The 21,496-nt window shown below is 42.2% G+C and overlaps 1 protein-coding gene across 1 annotated transcript in view; it reads right to left on the reverse strand.

Annotated features, from left to right (window-relative positions):
- Positions 1–21,496, reverse strand: part of LOC124594960 (UDP-glucosyltransferase 2-like) — a 125,173-nt gene that overhangs the window by 39,608 nt on the left and 64,069 nt on the right. Inside the window, exon 5 of the mRNA XM_047133470.1 lies at positions 19,653–20,112. Within this exon, the coding sequence (XP_046989426.1) occupies positions 19,653–20,112 (460 nt within the window). The remainder of the gene's footprint in view (positions 1–19,652; positions 20,113–21,496) is intronic.

Below are 21,496 nucleotides of genomic sequence, written 5' to 3' on the forward strand. Positions count from 1 at the left end.
GAGCGCTCAGCCACGATCTACTCTTCTGCAAGAAGGAAGTCAGTACCAAGACTAAGTTATCTGTGCACCGTTCAATCTTCCGACCAACTTTGTTGTATGGGAGCGAAAGCTGGGTGGATTCAGGTTACCTTATCAACAAGGTTGAGGTTACAGATATGAAAGTAGCTAGGATGATTGCAGGTACTAGTAGATGGGAACAATGGCAGGAGGGTGTCCACAATGAGGAAATCAAAGAAAAACTGGGAATGAACTCTATAGATGTAGCAGTCAGGGCGAACAGGCTTAGATGGTGGGGTCATGTTACACGCATGGGAGAAGCAAGGTTACCCAAGAGACTCATGGGTTCAGCAGTAGAGGGTAGGAGGAGTCGGGGCAGACCAAGGAGAAGGTACCTGGATTCGGTTAAGAATGATTTTGAAGTAATAGGTTTAACATCAGAAGAGGCACCAATGTTAGCACTGAATAGGGGATCATGGAGGAATTTTATAAGGGGGGCTATGCTCCAGACTGAACGCTGAAGGGCATAATCAGTCTTAAATGATGATGATGACTTACATAAAATTCTACTGTCGGTCATTTGAGAAAAGTATTCACTCTTACGTTCAGTCATCGTCATAGATAAACTAACAGTAGAAACAGAAAAAGTTTTTATGGCGCTATTCCTCTCTGCATTTAAGGTGGCGGGCCAGATTGAAACGACAAGGTTGAAAATGAAACCATAAAGAGAAACCAATGCTCCGGGGATTTTTTTTTTTTTTTTGCAGTATGTATTTCGAAAAGATAAGCGCTTGCTAACAGTCATCACTACGCACGTTTTACAACACTCGTCTTTATGGCCAATTTTGTTTACCAGTTAGTGCCAGTATGGTCGCAAATTTTCTTTCAACCATTTTGACTAAACTGGTAGAATTTGGTTTCACCACTTATCATAACTTCGTGTCATTGATTCTTCCATAGTCTTTCACTTAAATGGAGGAAAACGTTTCCACGAACATACGTTCTGAGCACCGTATTGTCCAAGACTGATTCAAAGACTGTGTGAAAGCAGGAAAAGAAGAGAACAGAATCGTTTGAATGTCGTGCTGTAAAAGGGCGTTGACAATTAGATAGACTGAGATAAGAAATGAACAGGTTCTCCGGAAACTCGGCGGTGACGACGGGGGGGGGGGGGGGGGGGGGGGGGGGGGGAAGGGGGGGGAGGGAGGGGGCAGAGAGAAATATATATGAAAAACACACGCATACAAGAAGGAGGGAAAGGATGATGGGACATGGATTGAGATATCAGAGAGTAACTTGAGGAAATCGTAGAAGGTGAAACGGTTAGCTCAAGACAAAATGAAATATATCCAAAAATGTTTTCCACTACACTGTGGCACAGGGCATCCAGGGTGGTAAGATAGTGAAATGAAGCCTGGAGAGGGCACCTTTGCTCATGTTCCGGTTTCCATCGAGCCGTTCACATTGTCCTGATTGACGTTCTGGATGGAACAACGGTCATAATTTGAGCTTCGGGCCCGGCACGATCAGCAGTGTGTACGTAATGTGGCGATTCAAGTATGATACTCCATGAAGCTAGATCATATGACGTTTTGACGCCGGCCTATTAGAGATGCTCGCTTCCTAACTCTCCATTGATGTTCCCATTAAAGTAGACTACACGATTTATCTATCCTCTTTTCAAAGAAACTTAATGTGTGGCTCACTATCATAGGGACGTTCCATAAACCGTGTCAGAAGGCGAGTGACATTTGGAAAAGAGCATGTTCAACCCGCCTACCGATTATATTCGACCAGTGTTCGAGACTAGCTCATAACTACAGAATCTTACACTGCCACTAACCACATCCAATTTGGTCTGAAGTATACATTATTTTAGCACTACTTTTCCAGAAGCAATGCTGGAAAAATATTCATCCAAAGTGGGTTTATAACTGAAAAAGCAGCCAGCGACGAGTATGGTTTAAAAAGGTTTATTTGAATCAAACCATTATAGGTTTCGGATTTCTTAAACATCTCCAGATGTGCTAGGGCCAGAAAGCTTTTTGTACACTCTTTGGGAATAGACTGCCCTGTCACATTCATGTGACCACCTATCTCAAGCATCAATAACGACCATTTGTAGCGCGGACTGCTGCGCGACGTGCAGAAGAACCGTTTAGGCTGCGGCAGTTACCGACAGGGATGTGCACCCATGGCGACTCCAGTGCTGAGGCCAGCAGAGGTAGGTTTCTCAGTTGAGGTTCCATAGAGCGAACAGCCCAATCCAGATGGTGCCACAGGTTCTCGACTGGGTTTGAATAGGGGGAGTTTTGTGGCGAGGGGAGCATGCTAAACTTATTCTGGTGCTCTTCGAGCCACGCACTTACAATGCGAGCTGTCTGAACATTCCACTGTCATGCTGGTAGATGCCATTGTGCCAAGGAAAACCATACTGCATGTAGGAGTGTACATGACCATCAGGAACAGATGCATTCGTTTGTTGGTCCACTGCGCCTTTCAGAATGACGAGAGCACCCAGAGAATGCCACGAAAACATTTCCCAGACCATAAAGCAGCCTCCTTCAAACAGACCCTTCTGACGTTTGTTGCGTGGTGTTTGTCATTTGTCTGATGGAGCAAACCGGGATTCATCTGAAGAGGCAATCTGTTGCTACTCAGTGGAGGTCCACTTGCTGCACTAGCTTGCTAATTCCAGCCTTCATCACTGATGAACGATGTGTGTGCGAACCAGGCCCCTGCTGCAGACGTACATACGCGGCAACCTTCGCTGAGAGAGTGTTGGTAAAACCTTGGTTCATCGGGACAGTCAGTTACTCAACAGAATGAGATTTTCACTCTGCAGCGGAGTGTGCGCTGATATGAAACTTCCTGTCAGATTAAAACTGTGTGCCGGACCGAGACTCGAACTCGAGACCTTCGCCTAAGTGCTCTGCCATCTGAACTACCCAAGCACGACTCACGACCCGTCCTCACAGCTTCAGTTCTCCCAGTACCTCGTCTCCTACGTCCCAAACTTCACAGAAGCTCTTCTGCGAACCTTGCAGAACTGGCACTCCTAGAAGAAAGGATACTGCGGAGACATTGCGAAGGTCCCGAGTTCGAGTCTCGGTCCGACGCACAGTTTTAATCTGCCAGGAAGTTTCAATTAGTCAACAGCTGCTCGATTATTCGTTCGTACACATCTCCACAGCCGTCATTCACCCCCGTCGTCTATAGCTGCAGTGCACCACAGCTGCTTCAGCGCCGGTTTTGCGTAGCGCTGTTTTGCCACGCACGGTATATCCTAACCACGACAGCACGCGTAGAGTTTACAAACTTAGCCGTCTTGGAAATGATTTCACCCTTCTCCCGAAAGCCAATGATCGTGCTGTTTCGAAAGGTTTCGCATTACAACGACTGCGTTGTTTTCCGCGTCTAACCGACATGTTTTATATACCCTCCACTGCTAGTGCTGCCACGTGCCGTCTGTGAGTGGTTGTTGCACGTTGACATTGAACATATGCGGTGGTCACATTAATGAGACTGTACCGTACATCTACTAGATATTTAGTTATTCTATTGTATGTAAAATACACTACTGGCCATTAAAATTGCTACATCAAGAAGAAATACAGATGATAAACGGGTATTCATTGGACAAAATATATTATACTAGAACTGACATGTGATTACAGTTTCACGCAATTTGGGTGCATAGATCCTGAGAAATCAGCACCGAGAACAACCACCTCTGGCCGTAATAACGGCCTTGATACGCCTGGGCCTTGAGTCAAACAGAGCTTGGATGGCGTGTTCAGGTACAGCTGCCAATGCAGGTTCAACACGATACCACAGTTCAACAGGAGTAGTGACTGGCCAGTTGCTCGGCCATCATTGACCAGACGTTTTCAATTGGTGAGAGATCTGGAGAGTGTGCTGGCCAGGGCAGCAGTAACATTTTCTGTACCCAGAAAGGCCCGTACAGGACCTGTAACATGCGAGCGTGCATTATCCTGCTGAAACGTAGGGTTTCGCAGGGATCGAATGAAGGGTACAGCCAAGGGTCGTAACATCTGAAATGTAAGATCCACTGTTCAAAGTGCCGTCAAAGCGAACAAGAAGTGACCGAGACGTGTAACCAATGGCACCCCATGCCACCACTCTGGGTGATACGCCAGTATGGCGATGACGAATACACGCTTCCAATGTGCGTTCACCGCGATGTCGCCAAACACAGATACGAACATCGTGATGCTGTAAACGGAACCTGGATTTATCCGAAAAAAAATCACATTTTGCGATTTTGCAACCAGGTTCGTTGTTGAGTACACCATCGCAGGCCCTCCTGTCTGTGATTCAGCTTTAAGGGTAACCGCAGCCATCGTCTCGGAGCTGCTCCATGCTGCTGCAAACGTCGTCGAACTGTTCGTGCAGATGGTTGTTGTCTTGCAAACGTCCCCATCTGTTGACTCAGGGATCGAGACGTGGCTGCACGTTCCGTTACAGCCATGCGGATAAGATGCCTGTCATCTCTACTGCTAGTGATACGAGGCCGTTGGGATCCAGCACGGCGTCCCGTATTATCCTCCTGAACCCACAGATTCCATATTCTGCCAGCAATAATTGGATCTCGACCAACGCGAGCAGCAATGTCGCGATACTATAAACCGCAATCGCGATAGGCTACAAACCGATCTTTATCAAAGTCGGAAACGTGATGGTACGCATTTCTCCTCCTACCACGATGCATCACAACGTTTCACCAGGCAACGCCGGTCAACTGCTGTTTGTGTACGAGAAATCGGTTGGAAACTTTCCTCATGTCAGCACGTTGTAGGTGTCGCCACTGGCACCAACCTTGTGTGAATGCTCTGAGAGACTCATCATTTACATATCACAACATCTTCTTCCTGTCGGTTAAATTTCGCGTCTGTGGCACGTCATCTTCGTGGTGTAGCAATTTTAATGGCCAGTAGTGTAATTTACGGAAAGTTTTAAAATTAGTTAAAAGTGAAATGTGATGAAAACCATCTTGCTGTCTGATTCTGTGTGACCAAATGCGCTGAGCTTCTCTTAGGAACGTTAAAACCAACACATTTGTGCACTATGCTCGTGCTGCTCAGTTCACTGGAAAACTTTTTACATAACACTGTTCTCTGTTTAGTGCCAACAAACACGATAAGCATTTACAAAGCGTCAAAAAAATCAATTTCAAAAATATTGCAGTGGTAAAGATGTTAGGTTGCGGATGCTGTGATAGCTGCTGTGATAGCGTATGGGCGTAGCTCATGTCTTTGATAGTGGAACGTAAAGACAAGTAAAATTATTTTCGATAGTTCCTAACATGCTGAATATTTAGGATTACACAAGCAAAGATTGTGTATAAACGATACGAAGCACTGTGTACAGTACATAAGCACTCTAACATACGTTTTCTGTTACAGTGATAAACCTAGTTGGAACATTGAACCTGTAATTGCATTTTGCATTATAAATAGTAATGTTTTAATACACCAGACTACGAATATAATTTAAATGTGAATTATACAATAGAGGTATAAGTAGTGCATACTGCATACACACAAGAAATATAGTTATGAAACAACTTAAAGTACTACAGCTCTCATGGACTATGGAAATATTACATTGGTCTAAACAATGAAAAAAAAAAAAACCTTCTTAGGAAAGAAGTGTCGGCTGATTCTTTGTCATTCAGAAAGGTAAGTGTTCTTATGCTTACGAATCTCATCTATGAGATTCATTTTGACAACCTTATCTGTAAAGCGTAAGATCTGAAGGGTGATTTCTGTAGTGTCTATTGTTCATTATTTTCTACAAAGATTGGTGACAAAGGTTGCTGAAGTCACTCAGTCGTAGGGATTCAAGTGTTTCTTAAATTCTGTTTCAAACATTCTACCTGTTGGCCAGTGCAGAAATTGAGACAGTTACTATAGTTGTTTATAGACGACTAATCTCTTTTCGTGGGTGCTAATGTTGGGAAATGTGTGTACAACTATCTGTTGAAGCTTATTATTGGTGGAAAGGCTGAGTTTGACACTCTTCTTTTCGAATAGGTACAAAATTTTACCCATATGTAGTATGACTGATTAATTTATTGATTAGATGTCCTTCACAGTTGCTGCAGATGTGTGTTGAAGATACTCAGTTCGGTAATTCAACCTGTTTGGAGAGCTCATCTATTACTGAAGCATCATATCAACTATTGCAACAATTGATTTAATTATGCTGATATCCTTCTGCTGTTCAGCAGGTCTGAGGGGGACATTATGTGTGCAATGAGGCATTGACCTAAAGGTAGGCATCTCGTACCGATTTGAATAGCAGGATGTGTTTGTAGTGGTAACATCTGTGGTTCTTGATGTAGGAGATGTCAAAGTGATATTTTAAGATCTAGGAAGTTGATGTTAACTTTGGTTTATATTTCAACAGTGAATGTGATATTGTTAGATAAATTTCTCAGGTCTTCTGCTAGGATACCAACTTCACTGCTGTATAGCTTCGAGTGGCATAGCGATTTTAATCGTTATTGGCATTAACATGAATATCCAGGAATAAATGATACAGAGTTGTTGTATCTGCAGTGAGATCCAGCTGTTTGTATGACTAGGACCTTTATATTTAAGTTTAAATTAATAAAAACCTTCAGATGCACTGTTGACTTATTTCTGTTATGTTAACATGATCTGGGGAATTAGCAAGAGTAGACTGTTTATTTTAGCTAAAGGTATATGTATGAAAGTTATAGTGACTAATGGACTAAAGCAGTTTGTATGACTGTACACTTTGTATTTGAAAAACCATGAACAAATATATATGAAGACAGTAATTACTCTCGAAAGAACAGATCCCATTGATGACCGTGCAGCTTCTGTAGAATAAATGATAACTGAAACCCTCAACTGCCGATACGTGTTGTTGCTATACCTTGATGGGGACAGCTGAAAACGTGTGCACTGACCTGGACTCGAACCCAGGAAACCCTGATTACATGGCAGATGCTCTATCCATCTGAGCCACCGAGGACACAGATGAATAGCAGGACTGCACAGACTCATCCCTTCCACACTTCCTGTGAGACTCACATTCCCAACCCATCCATAATCTACATATGTAATCTACCCATCCATGGGCAAATACCTATTTGGTACATTATGCATGTAGATCTAGCCAAAGAACTTTATAAAATACACAATAAAATTCAATTCACAAAAGAACATGAAACACTAGAAGGCATTAACTATCTTAATCTAACAATCTGAAATAAAGATCAAAAGCATAAATTTCAAATTTTCAGAAAGCCAACAACCGCCATTGTTACCATACACAAATCCTCTTGCCATCCAGACCAACATAAAAAAGCATTCTTCAGAACAATGGTTAATTAGATGCTTAAAATCCCAATGGACACAAGTGAAAGACAAAAAGAAACAGAAATTATTAAATCAATTGCCTCCAGCAATGGGTACAACTCTGCAATAATAGATAAAATAATCCACACAGCAAAATTAAATCACACAACTGCTGAACAACCACCCACAAACAAGAAGACCACATTTATAAGCCTGCCTTTCCTACAGAAGATTTCTCACTAAATTTCCAACCTCTTCAACACATACAACATAAAATTAAGTTTCTTCACCAACAACAAAATACAAAATAAAATCATACACAGCACCAAAGCCACTATACAACAGTATCAAAAGTTGGGTGTGTAGAAGCTCATTTGCAACTCATATCCAAGCTTCTACATTGGACAAACTGGTGGAAGCTTCGCAACAGAATCTCCAAATGCTCCATTTTGCCAACAAAGGCACAATACTGGACCACCTTGAAGGAAGTGAAATATTTATCTATACAATTACAGCACTGAGAAACAAATTCTTCCTTCAGATCTTTGAAGAACTACTAGCTCAAAACAAGTAACCACTCGAACAACCCTACACTGCCTCCCTGCCCCCTCCCCCCACCTATCCTGACTACTCTGATATCAATGTAATGCCCTGCCACAGAATAAAACTGGTATTACGTTGCTAAATGTTAAAGCTGCCTACTGCTAACATAAATCAGTACTTTCATACATATTACGTCTAGCTGGAACAAACAGTTGCTGCCTGTCCCAATATTCCAGATCACTTTAATGTAAGAATAGAAATAAGTCAATAGTTGAACTTTTGTTCATGATTTTTAAATATAAAGTTTATAACCATACAAACAGCTTTAGTCCATTACCATCACTATAACTTTTATACATATACCTTTAGCAAAAATAAATGGAATCTACTCTTGCTAATACCCCAGCTCATGTTAACATAACAACAGAAACAAGTCAATAGTTCATCTGAAGATTTGTTATTAATTTAATTTTAAATATAAAAGTCCTAGTAATACAGAGAACTGCATCTCTCAGCAGGTACATTAACTATGTATCATTAATTCCTGGGTATTCATGTTAATGCCAATCATGATTAAAAAATAAAAAATGCTATAAGCTACCTGCATTATACGTAATATACAAATAGAAATAAGGTATCAGATCACCTGAAGTTTGTTCTCGTAGTAATTTACTTATTTTATTTTGTGCTGTTCTGTAATTGCCAGTCTCATTAAATTTTTGCTCTTGTATCGACTTTAATACATGTAAAGAACAACAAATTACATCTTTGTACAAAGTGGACATAGATTAGATTTTTTAGATTAGATTAGATTTACTTTCATTCCAATTGATCTGTAGTGAGGAGGGCCTCCAGGATAAGGAACATGTCAGAAAAACAACATTACATGAAAAATATTTACAACTATAACAAATAAGCTAATGTACCATTCCACAGGTCCCAAGTGGAATGATTGTCATTTTTTAATGAACACTATATGAAAGTCATTTTACAAATACTAATGCACTGAATTTAAAATAAAAAAGTTTTGTATTGATTTATAAGGTAATAAACATGTAATACAACTGCTATAATAGTTATTTACAATGAAGACATTACTGCATTGAAATGGTGCAGAAGTTAGATTGTACTCACACAGACACGACAGATATATATATACATATCTCAAGATCTTTGTTACAAGCAACAGCTGTAAAGCGCATGCTGGATGCTGGAAAAGTTTCCCTGTGAGAGTGTAAATTAATATAGCTTGTGTGGAAGTGTGTACAGTGATGTAACAACTGGACCTCAAAATGGAGGCAGACAGATGGACACTAACTGGATAAAGCCGCCTATACTGTCGCAGTAAGTAAAAAACTAAATTTACATCCATATCGACTGATAAGCTATAGTCTCGACGATACATTAAAGTGTGTTCCATCTGTTTGTCATAAAGCCAGAACCCAGCATTATGCTAGCAATAATAATGTAACTTCCTGAAACCATCTGAAGATGAACCTAAAAAGGGTCAGAAACTGGTTCATGGAACAAACCTTAACTCTTCAAAAAAGTATCTGGTTGGAGTTTTGTATAACTTAGTTACATAAACAATAGTACTTTTAATACTGTAGGTGTGTATAGGTCCCCTCTGCTACAGCTGTTTCTGAAAAACTTGAATTCTTTGTTGTGACTGACAGAGGGAAGCAAATTATTGTTTTTGGAGATTTCAATGTAGAGTTTCTTAAAGTGTCTGGTAGAAAGAATGACGAAGTATTACTTTGTTCATTCAATTTGACAGTCTTTCCTACTTTTGATAGCACAGAAAACCATCACACTGATAATGTTTTTGTGGAACAACATAAGTTTAATCAATCAAAAATTTTTCCTCTTAAGAAGAATATTTCTGACCATGACGCACAGTTAGTTACAGTATATGACATAATGATTAAATGATTAAACGATTCCCCCCCCCCCCCCCCATGAACCATGGACCTTGTTGTTGGTGGGAAGGCTTGCGCGCGTCAGCGATACAGATAGCCGTACCGTAGGTGCAACCATAACGGAGGGGTATCTGTTGAGAGGCCAGACAAACGTGTGGTTCCTGAAGAGGGGCAGCAGCCTTTTCAGTAGTTGCAAAGGCAACAGTCTGGATGATTGACTGATCTGGCCTTGTAACAACAACCAAAACAGCCCTGCTATGCTGGTACTGTGAACGGCTGAAAGCAAGGGGAAACTGCGGCCGTAATTTTCCCGAGGGCATGCAGCTTTACTGTGTGATTAAATGATGGCGTCCTCTTGGGTAAAATATTCCGGAGGTAAAATAGTCCCCCATTCGGATCTCCCGGCGGGGACTACTCCAGAGGATGTCGTTATCAGGAGAAAGAAAACTGGCGTTCTACGGATCAGAGCGTGGAATGTCAGATCACTTAATCAGGCAGGTAGGTTAGAAAATTTAAAAAGGGAAATGGATAGGTTAAAGTTAGATATAGTGGGAAATAGTGAAGTTCGGTGGCAGGAGGAACAAGACTTCTGGTCAGGTGACTACAGGGTTATGAACACAAAATCAAATAGGGGTAATGCAGGAGTAGGTTTAATAATGAATTGGAAAACAGGAATGCGGGTAAGCTACTACAAACAGCATAGTGCACGCATTATTGTGGCCAAGATAGATATGAAGCCCACACCTACTACAGTAGTACAAGTTTATATGCCAACTAGCTCTGCAGATGACGAAGAAATTGAAGAGATGTATGATGAAATAAAAGAAATTATTCAGATAGTGAAGGGTGACGAAAATTTAATAGTCATGGGTGACTGGAATTCGGTGGTAGGAAAAGGGAGATAAGGAAGCGTAGTAGGTGAATATGGATTGGGGCTAAAAAATGAAAGAGGAAGCCGCCTGGTAGAATTTTGCGCAGAGTACTACTTAATCATAGCTAACACTTGGTTTAAGAATCATGGAAGAACCCTGGGGATACTAAAAGGTTCAGATAGATTATATAATTATAAGACAGATTTAGGAACCAGGTTTTAAATTGTAAGACATTCCCAGGTGCAGATGAGGACTCTGACCACAATCTATTGGTTATGACCTGTAGATTAGAACTGAAGAAACTGCAAAAAGGTGGGAATTTAAAAAGATGGGACCTGGATAAACTGAAAGAACCAGAGGTTGTACAGAGTTTCAGGGAGAACATAAGGGAACGATTGACAGGAATGTGGGAAAGAAATACAGTAGAAGAAGAATGGGTAGCTTTGAGGGATGAAGTAGTGAAGGCAGCAGAGGATCAAGCAGGTAAAAAGAGGAGGGCTAGTAGAAATCCTTGGGTAACAGAAGAAATATTGAATTTAATTGATGAAAGGAGAAAATATAAAAATGCAGTAAATGAAGCAGGCAAAAAGGAATACAAACTTCTCAAAAATGAGATCGACAGGAAGTGCAAAATGGCTAAGCAGGGATGGCTAGAGGACAAATGTAAGGATGTAGAGGCTTATCTCACGAGGGGTAAGATACATACTGCCTACAGGAACATTAAAGAGACCTTTGGAGAAAAGAGAACCGCTTGTATGAATATCAAGAGCTCAGATGGAAACCCAGTTCTAAGCAAAGAAGAGAAAGCAGAAAGGTGGAAGGAGTATATAGAGGGTCTATACAACGGCGATGTACTTGTGAACAATATTATGCAAATGGAAGAGGATGTAGATGGAGATGAAATGGGAGATACGATACTGCGTGAAGAGTTTGACAGAGCACTGAAAGACCTGAGTCGAAACAAGACCCCCCGGAGTAGACAACATTCCATTGGAACTACTGACGGCCTTGGGAGAGCCAGTCCTAACAAAACTCTACCATCCGGTGAGCATGATGTTAGAGAGAGGCGAAATACACAGACTTCAAGAAGAATATAATAATTCCAATCCCAAAGAAAGCAGGTGTTGACAGATGTGAAAATTACCGAACTATTAGTTTAATAAGTCATAGCTGCAAAATACTAACACGAATTCATTACAGACGAATGGAAAAACTAGTAGAAGCCGACCTCGGGGAAGATCAGTTTGGATTCCGTAGAAATACTGGAACGCATGAGGCAATACTGACCTTACGACTTATCATAGAAGAAAGAATAAGGAAAGGCAAACCTACGTTTCTAGCATTTGTAGACTTAGAGAAAGCTTTTGACAATGTTGACTGGAATACTCTCTTTCAAACTCGAAAGGTGATAGGGGTAAAATACAGTGAGCGAAAAGCTATTTACAATTTGTACAGTAACCAGATGGCAGTTATGAGAGTCGAGGGACACGATAGGGAAGCAGTGGGAAGGGAGTGAGACAGTGTTGTAGCCTCTCCCCGATGTTATTCAATCTGTATATTGAGCAAGCAGTAAAGGAAACTAAAGAAAAATTCGGAGTAGGTATTAAAATCCATGGAGAAGAAATAAAAACTTTGAGGTTCGCCGATGACATTGTAATTCTGTCAGAGACAGCAAAGGACTTTGAAGAGCAGTTGAATGGAATGGACAGCGTCTTGAAAGGAGGATGTAAGATGAACATCAACGAAAGCAGAACGAGGATAATGGAATGTAATCGAATTAAGTCGGGTGATGCTGAGGGAATTAGATTAGGAAATGAGACACTTAAAGTAGTAAAGGAGTTTTGCTATTTGGGGAGCAAAGTAACTGATGATGGTCCAAGTAGAGAAGATATAAAATGTAGACTGGCAATGGCTAGGAAAGCGTTTCTGAAGAAGAGAAATTTGTTAACATCGAGTATAGATTTAAGTGTCAGGAAGTCATTTCTGAAAGTATTTGTATGGAGCGTAGCCATGTATGGAAGTGAAACATGGACGATAAATAGTGTGTACAAGAAGAGAATAGAAGCTTTCGAAATGTGGTGCTACAGAAGAATGCTTAATATTAGATGGGTAGATCACATAACTAATGAGGAAGTACTGAATAGGATTGGGGAGCAGCGAAGTTTGTGGCACAACTTGACCAGAAGAAGGGATCGGTTGGTAGGACATGTTCTGAGGCGTCAAGGGATCACAAAGTTAGCATTGGAGGGCAGCGTGGAGGGTAAAAATCGTAGAGGGAGACCAAGAGATGAATACACTAAGCAGATTCAGAAGGATGTAGGTTTCAGTAGGTACTGGGAGATGAAGAAGCTTGCACAGAATAGAGTAACATGGAGAGCTACATCAAACCAGTCTCAGGACTGAAGACCACAACAACAAAACAACAACATGACATAGTTCCATAAAATAACGCAAAACAATCCTCCAAAATAATGTTGAGTTAACTATTTAACATTTGCTAATTTTAGGGAAAGCTTGCAACAGACTGGAATTATGTGCAGAAGGAAGGTGATGCTAATTTAAAATGTAACCTATTTTATTATACCTTTGTGAATATATCTGAAAATAGTTTCCCTAAGAAAACAATGAAACAATTGCAAGAAACCATCTAAAAAGCTGTAGTTTACTAAAGGAATGAAAGTATCTTTTAAACAGAAAAGGGAAATGAAACGTACAGCTAGAAGCAGTAATGATTCAAAACCGTCAAAAATTATTAAATGTACTGCATTTGTTAAGAAAAGTTATAAAAGATAACTTTGAGCATTTGTCTGAGACTATCAGAACTGATAATAAGATTCAAGCAATTTGGAATATTATAAAAACTGAGCGCACAGGGAGACCATATTTCTGTCAAACTCAATATAAATTATTTAACCAAGATAGAGGTAATGCCTATGCAATTTTTATAAAATAAAAATTCCGCTTAACTCTCCTACTGAAATTAGAACAGTACTAAATTACTCAAAAGTAAAATCTCCTTGGCAGTGATGACATTTCCAAATGTGTACTAAAAACTTGTTCCAGGCAGAGAAATAGGATTCACAGTCTGTGTAGTAACTCACTGGAACAGAGCATTTTCCCAGAGAGGCTGAAATCTGCTATTGTTAAACCATTACATAAAAAGGGGGCTATGTTTGATGTTAATAACTACTGCCCAGTCTCATTTCAGACAGCCTTACCCAAAATTCTTGAAACTAATTTTGCGCCATCTATTACAAAGCGAAAAAAGTGGTTCAACTGAAACTCTTATTTCTTTACGTACAACACGAGTATGTCATAAAACATGGGGTTCCTATTTTAAAAAAACGCAGTTGATATCCGTTTGACGTATGGCAGCGCCATCTAGCGGGACAACCATAGCGCCATCTGGCTTCCCCCTTCAAGCTAGAAGAGTTTCGTTCGTTGTAGTTTTTTCGTTAGATGCTTATTTCATTAGATATTCGGCCCGGTCACTATCAATGGACCACTCTGTATACTTTGTGCCAATTTTACCAACTGACATTCGATAAACTTCCGCGTCGAGGTAGGGCAGAAGCCAGTTGTTACTACTCCTTAGAATATTGGATTTTGCTGTGTTGTCGACTAAGGTGTTGGAGTAAACTTCGTAGCAGTTCTTCTCCACGTAGGCAGATGAATGTATCATCAAAGTGCTGCAGCCAGCATTCAGAACATTATCATTCGATACATAATAGTGCAGACTGGAGCGCTGTTTCTGTAAATATCTCTATAAGGATGGTTGTTGAAAAAGACGAGAGAGGTTAACCCACAGCTATACCGCCCCTCTGTTTATACATTCACCAAAGACAACACGAAGTAAGTGGTGACGGAACAACCAGGACAAGTACGACGAACTGATATTTCTAGGTGCCCACGTACTGGTGAAACGGACACTTGCGTTGAGATGGAATACTCTAGAGATAACCCACCAGCATGAACAGAGAAGACAGGTACACATTTCCAGTCTCTGGGCTGCCAGCATTAACAGCGCTGTGAGAGAACACTCTTCGCAAAGCAACCCACACAGGAGTGCGGGAGATGACAGCCGTCGTAGATACTCAAGGTACCGTTGCACCTCAGCCGGCAGCAAGTAAACAAACAACGCTACAACAGCCGTCAGTTCCTCATTCGCCTGTTACCCCCAACGGCGAGAAATAGAGCACACATCAGGGAAGGACGTCTGTTGACATCAATGACCATACATAAAGCAAACACCAATAATGGACGTCTGACACCTTCCTCCTTATGCTGTATACTATGTCAAATTACGAAAGTAAATTGTCATGTACCGGTGGAAGAAGCTACGTGTTTCCCAGCTCAACGCCCTAATGAAGGTTAGGTGTAACAGTGACCTAAACGCTGCAGAATTTTACGTATTCACAATGCGCTCACATACCCTAAAGAGTTTTCTCAACAGTTGGAACGTCCCACCAACCTGAAACCTGAGTTTCTCCCGGCGTATAAAATGTCCAAGTAACTTTTGGGAAGGCAGGCAAGCGACATCTTCGGCAACTGTCGATATTTCCACGGGTACAGATGTTCAAGGCACAAACGCAGGAGGGAAGCACTGTGCAAGGGCATTCAACACTTCCGTTTGCAGAGCACATCCCGGGCGACAACACACACACACACACACACACACACACACACACACACACGCAATATATAATACACGTTCAGCGCTCAACCAAAGAGGACCAACGTGATGCAATAAGGTAGTAATAAATGTGTCCCTCCGTTTTTGTCAAGGGAGAGAGCGGGATTCCACGCTGAATTTAAACAAAAACCTGTATCTCTGTTTACAAGGTCGATCGCTAGTTTAATTTCAAATGCTTCCTCTAACAACACTATTACAACAGCTAGATCCTGAATCCTAGGATCCGTAAAAGGTGATCTTGGTTTGGGTAAGGCAGGTGTCTGTCATATTCCTTGCAGTTGCAGCGTGTCATATATCGGTCAGACCATCAGGAGCGTGGAGGAAAGGTGTACTGAATGCACTAGTGTCACGCACGCGCACAACAACCAAGCTCATCTTTATTGCAGACCTTTTTTTCCTTTTTTTTGACACTGGTCATTCCACAGAATATAACAACCTGGAGTTTCTGGCATGCACTTCCAGTTATTGGGATAGTGGTATTAAGGAAGCAGTAGTAATTAAGTAATTAAATTAGCGAGTTACCTTATAAATGGAGTGGAGGTCTTTGCGTAAATTCTGCGTGAAATCTTGCCCTCTCCCTTCTCAAAGAAACAAGTGGACATAGCTATTGCTACTTCACCCGTTGGTTATTAATTGTCACCATCGACAAATTCTGACGTCTGTCATCTTTAGATATGTGATACACACATCTTGCTAGTGTGTGTAGTCTCTCTCTCTCCCTCTCTCTCCCCCCCCCACCCCCCCTCCCCCGTGTGGGTGTCGTGGGTGTGGTGTGTGTGTGTGTGTGTGTGTGTGTGTGTGTGTGTGTGTGGTGTGTGTGGTGTGTGTGTGTGGTGTGTGTGGTGTGTGTGGTGTGTGTGGTGTGTGTGGTGTGTGTGGTGTGTGTGGTGTGTGTGGTGTGTGTGGTGTGTGTGGTGTGTGTGGTGTGTGTGGTGTGTGTGGTGTGTGTGGTGTGTGTGGTGTGTGTGGTGTGTGTGGTGTGTGTGGTGTGTGTGGTGTGTGTGGTGTGTGTGTGGTGTGTGTGTGATCGGCGGTTGCCGGAGATGTCATCTAGCTGTATTCCCGTGAGTATTTTGAACGTTCTACCAGTCAACTCCTCAACGATATGTATTCGCTCCTTTATGTTCTTTTAGCTTGGTGAAAAGATGGAATTTTCATGGTGCAAGATTTGAACTTCCCGAACAGTATGACCAGCGCCTGTGAGGCATTTTTCGAATCGTTGACACCATTTCACTACTGCAGGACGCAACATTGTATTTAGACTACGTAACACCAGAATTTCTTAGCTTAACAGTGTGAAGTTCAGACTTGACAGTATGAAGGTGGTTCATTGAACCCCTGCCAGGCACTTTATTGTGAATAGCAGAGTAATCACGTAGATGTAGACCCACACGAATCGTACCGTCCCGCGAATTCAATTTTGCAGTCTGCTTCCAGTTGCCACACAATTTCAGCCGCACACAGTGTGTAGCAAAACAGTCTCTTTTCTGACAGCGCCACTCTCATTGCGCAAAGGCATTAGAGTGGGATGACGTATGTTTCTGTAAACTGATCTTCAAACCAACTGGTTGTTACAGTTCTTAAACCATAATTGTTATTTCCGTCACGTGTAAGACAATATCGTCAGCCAGTCGGAAGTGATTCAGGAACAATCCTTCGATTCTGAGCTATCTCCTTTCCCAGGAGAGGCTTTTGAATTTAAATTCCAATCACGAGGTGCTGCCCCCCCCCCCTCCACCCCACCCCACCCCAGAGAACTCCTTGGCTACTTGCAGTTAACTGTTAGGTCTTGATACATGATATAGCTGACCATAATCGTCACCTGTTCAAAATATGATTTACACTACTTACAAATTTCTGATTGTGTCGGCATTCGTAAGCCTTTTCATCACTGCCAACATTTCCACAGAATCAGAGGCTTCAGCGGGGGTCTTTTCAAAACGAAAAGAAACATTCTTATATGGTCCACAGAATTTCGGACATGAAGCTTTGCAAACTGCAGGACTGCATGTCCCAAATATAAGACACACTCATGCTCATAAATTAAGGATAATTTCAGAATGTGTTGCCACACAACGTGGCACTACACAAAACTGGCGCTGATAGCATTGGCACATAGGGAACACACACTACGGAGGTCTGTAAGTCCTTGGTATTGGTGGTAAGTTGAGAAAACCGTCCCGAAACACATGTGCTACAAAACGCCACTGTTTCCTGCCCATGTACCCCGACATCAATATGGGATATGATCACCATGCACACGTACACAGGCCGCACAACGGGTTGGCATACTCTGGATCAGGTGGTCGAGCAGCTGCTGGGGTATAGCCCTCCCATTCTTGCACCAGTGCCTGTCAGAGCTCTTGAAGTGTCGTACGGGTCTGAAGACGTGCAGCCATACGTCGACCGAGAGCATCCCAGACGTGCTCGATGGAGTTTAGATCTGGAGAACAGGCAGGCCACTCCATTCGCCTGATATCTTATGTTTCAAGGTACTCCTTCAGCGGGGCCGTGCGTTATCATCCATCAGGAGGGAGATGGGAGCCACTGCACCGCTGGAAAGGCGGACATGTTGGTACAAAATGACATCCCGATACACCTGACCTGTTACAGTTCCTCTGTCAAAGATATGCAGGGGTGTACGTGCACCAATCATAATCCCACCCCACACCATCAAACCAACACCTCATTACAGGTCCCTTTCAAGGACATTAAGGGGTTGGTAACTGGTTCCTGGTTCACGCCAGATGAAAACCCGGCGAGAATCACTGTTCAGACTATACCTGGACACATACGTGGACATAACTTGGGACCACTGTTCCAATGACCGTGTACTTTGTTCTTGACACCAGACTTTACGGGCTCTCCTGTGACCAGTGGTCAGTGGAATGCACCTTGCAGGGCTCCGGGCGAATACACCATGACTATTCAGTCGTCTGTAGACCGTGTGTCTGGAGACAACTGCTCCAGTGGCTGCGGTAAGGTCCCGAGCAAGACTACCCTCAGTACCTCGTGGCCGTCTGCGGGCACTGATGCTGAGATATCGGTCTTCTTGTGGTGTTGTAAACTGTGGACGTCCCGCACTGTAGCTCCTGGACACGCTTCCTGTCTACTGGAATCGTTGCCATAATCTTGAGATCACATTTTGTGGCACACGGAGGGCATGTGCGACGACATGCTGTGTTTGACCAGCCTCCAGTCGCCCTAGTATTCTATCCCTCATAACGTCATCAATATGCGTTCTTTGAGCCATTTTCAACACACAGTCACCGTTAGCACATCTTAAAACGTCTGAACACTTACTCGCTGCACCGTACTCTGACATGCACCAACACACCTCTGCATATGTGGACTGCTGCCAGCGCCACCGTGCGACGACCGCAGGTCAAACGCACAGCATGGCCATACCTCGAGGTGATTTAAACCCGCCAGAGCGTTGTTTCACCATGTATCAACATTATCCTTCATTTATGAGCATGAGTGTACATTTTACGTCATAAAAAGGTGAAAACGTACGGTCTACGTATGATCAACAGTTGTAAACTTTAACGATGTGATTGGTGAAAATCTAGTTTACGGGGGAATCGATTCATGGCTTTCGCTCAATGAGGCATCACTGGAACAGGTTTCTCTTGAACGCGACAATTCAGTTCACTTGAATTTCCAGTGATCAGTAAGTCAGGCCAAATAAAATTCTGTTGCATTTGATGATTAACCTAGGAAAGCCCACAAACCTACATACTCAAGTTATGTACCCAGAGCAACTGTTCTAAGAAAAAATTCGAAATCTGACAATGAGTTTACGATTTGGAGTACTGCTGCTGAAGCACTGTTTTATCACTAGAATGCAATCTGAAAGTAGTGCCGTAAAACCGACGATAAGTAGACTTTCCGCCTTTTATCGGCTTCAGGTCTCTAACCTCATAGCAGTGTTTTGTAGAGTGAAGCAGTGGTATGTTGTTGGCCATGCTACATCCGAGAAATGTATTCGAAAAGAGTGTGGAACCTTGTGTCAGCATCTAAGTCCTGTCACAGAATTCCACTTCATTCACCATCTACGTTAAATATTCTAGTCACCATGCCATACGTGGAGGAAGACAGATCACGTTCTACTTCTCAGCTAGTCCTAGTGCCATGGAAATTTGTACTCACAAATGACTGGGTTACCAATATTATCGAGAATTTCAATGAATTACGATGCTCACGTACAAATCAACAAAACAATGCCATTACGTGCAGTTCGTGTGATCAACTTACAAAACTATTTTTGACTCACTTTTGGTAACTTCTCGATCTTGGTCGATACGTGGATGCCAGTAATCTCTATAACGTCCGGCAGCTGCTGTCGGGGGTACTCCAGGGAGAAATGGTTGCCGACTATGAGCAAACTGTAGTTGCGCTCAGTTTCGTAAATCGAAGGTGGTTCATTTCCGAAGACTTCTCTCATGATAGACTCCTGTTCCGGGAGCACTTGGTAGAACCAAGTGTGGTATAACCTCAGGTAGAAGTAGGTGTTGTACAAGCGCTGCCAGAAGGTCATGTGATCAGAGAGACCAACCCAGACCTCGGGCAGGTAAGCCGGGTTCATGGCATTTCCCAAGGTATGGTACGTGGGTGCAAGAGCAGAGAATGTGACAAAGCCGACCAGAGGAGGTGATCCGACCCTGTGGAACAGTCCGTAGTAGGCTTGGTAGGGCATCCGCTCGAAGATCACCAGGTCGAACGTGTGGTTTCTCCTGCAGAAATGATACAAAACTTTTATGTTACATGACACAGGCAACTGGAGAAAAATAACATTAGTGGGTAAAAGTTTCCAGAAAATTGTCGAAGATAATTTAAAGATGCACTGCGTGTTGTAAGAAACCTTTGAATGGCTAACCGGACTTTGAGGGAATTGTCTCACATAGCATAGGAGAAACGAGTTCCCAACAACTAATCCAGAATGAAAGTGAGCCAGGATTTCTACTCTTATCCAGCAGTTCAAAGATTTAATTTTCAAGAAGTAGTGCTTTACAATATAAACAATTCCGTAGACTTTGTCTATAAATTCATTGCTGAGCTATGAAAAGGTTACATCTACATGGTGGAAGTTTTTTACAGGATGAGACAGGACTCTGGTGATCAGCTTTCCTATGTTGATCAGGGATGTTTGCCGAGTGTGTTAATGTTGTTGTTACAAGTTACAACATTTACATATACGCACTGATCCCACTCAGTCCTATTGGTATACCTGGCTACTGAGCGGAGATTGCCGAGAGCGGAAGCTTGCGATCTGCACGTAGTACATTGGCTGCTGACAGCAGCCAGTTTACAGCGTATAAAAGAAACGAACGTTTAACGTATTAATGCGACCCTAAAATGGCACCAAAGTTTATGGTCAGTCGCTAGAAGGACCAGGTACAGCCTCTTCGCTCACTTTTGTAAGTAATTTTAACAATTACTGCGCAAAATTCACACGGATCAACACTATATTCACAACTGCTACTTGTTGTTGGGGGGCACAGTAGTGTTCTGTAACTATTAAGGTTGGCAACGACCGTAAACATTACGGATCGGCACGTAGACAGCCGACTTCCGCCGATTACAGACTAAGAGGTAGTGTGCCACGGTATACAGGGTGAATCACATGAAACTTAACCAGCAGATATTGCGGAAATGCAAAGTGCTATTAAAAGGCGGTTTTCACAGAAAGTATTAGTAGTCAGAGGCCCGTATTGTTAGCCAGTAAACAGATTGTAATAATACTTAGAAAGTGTACCTTTGTACAAACATACAGTTTTTTAAAGGGAATGTTGCCCATTGACAAATTAAAAGAAGGTTAAATTAGAATTCCAGTAGAGTCTGTTGCAAGATTCTAGTGCGAGTCGTTTACGAGATATTGTATTTCGATGAGTTCCCACACTGGTACTTGTACAGTGCCTGTGGTAGCACACACTAAAGAACAACGTAAGTGCGCACACTAGTTATGTGGGTTCTGACCAGTAACTTGTTTACCAAGATCGATAATAATCACATTTATTCTCGATAACCTTTTTCGGTAGTCAGTGTTACCAACTTCAGATATCGACAGACAGATTATTCCATATTTCTTAGATTAACCTGTCTGTCGAGATCTGAAGT

This window comes from Schistocerca americana, chromosome 2, assembly GCF_021461395.2.
Source record: "Schistocerca americana isolate TAMUIC-IGC-003095 chromosome 2, iqSchAmer2.1, whole genome shotgun sequence".
NCBI classification, from domain to species: Eukaryota; Metazoa; Arthropoda; class Insecta; order Orthoptera; family Acrididae; genus Schistocerca; species Schistocerca americana.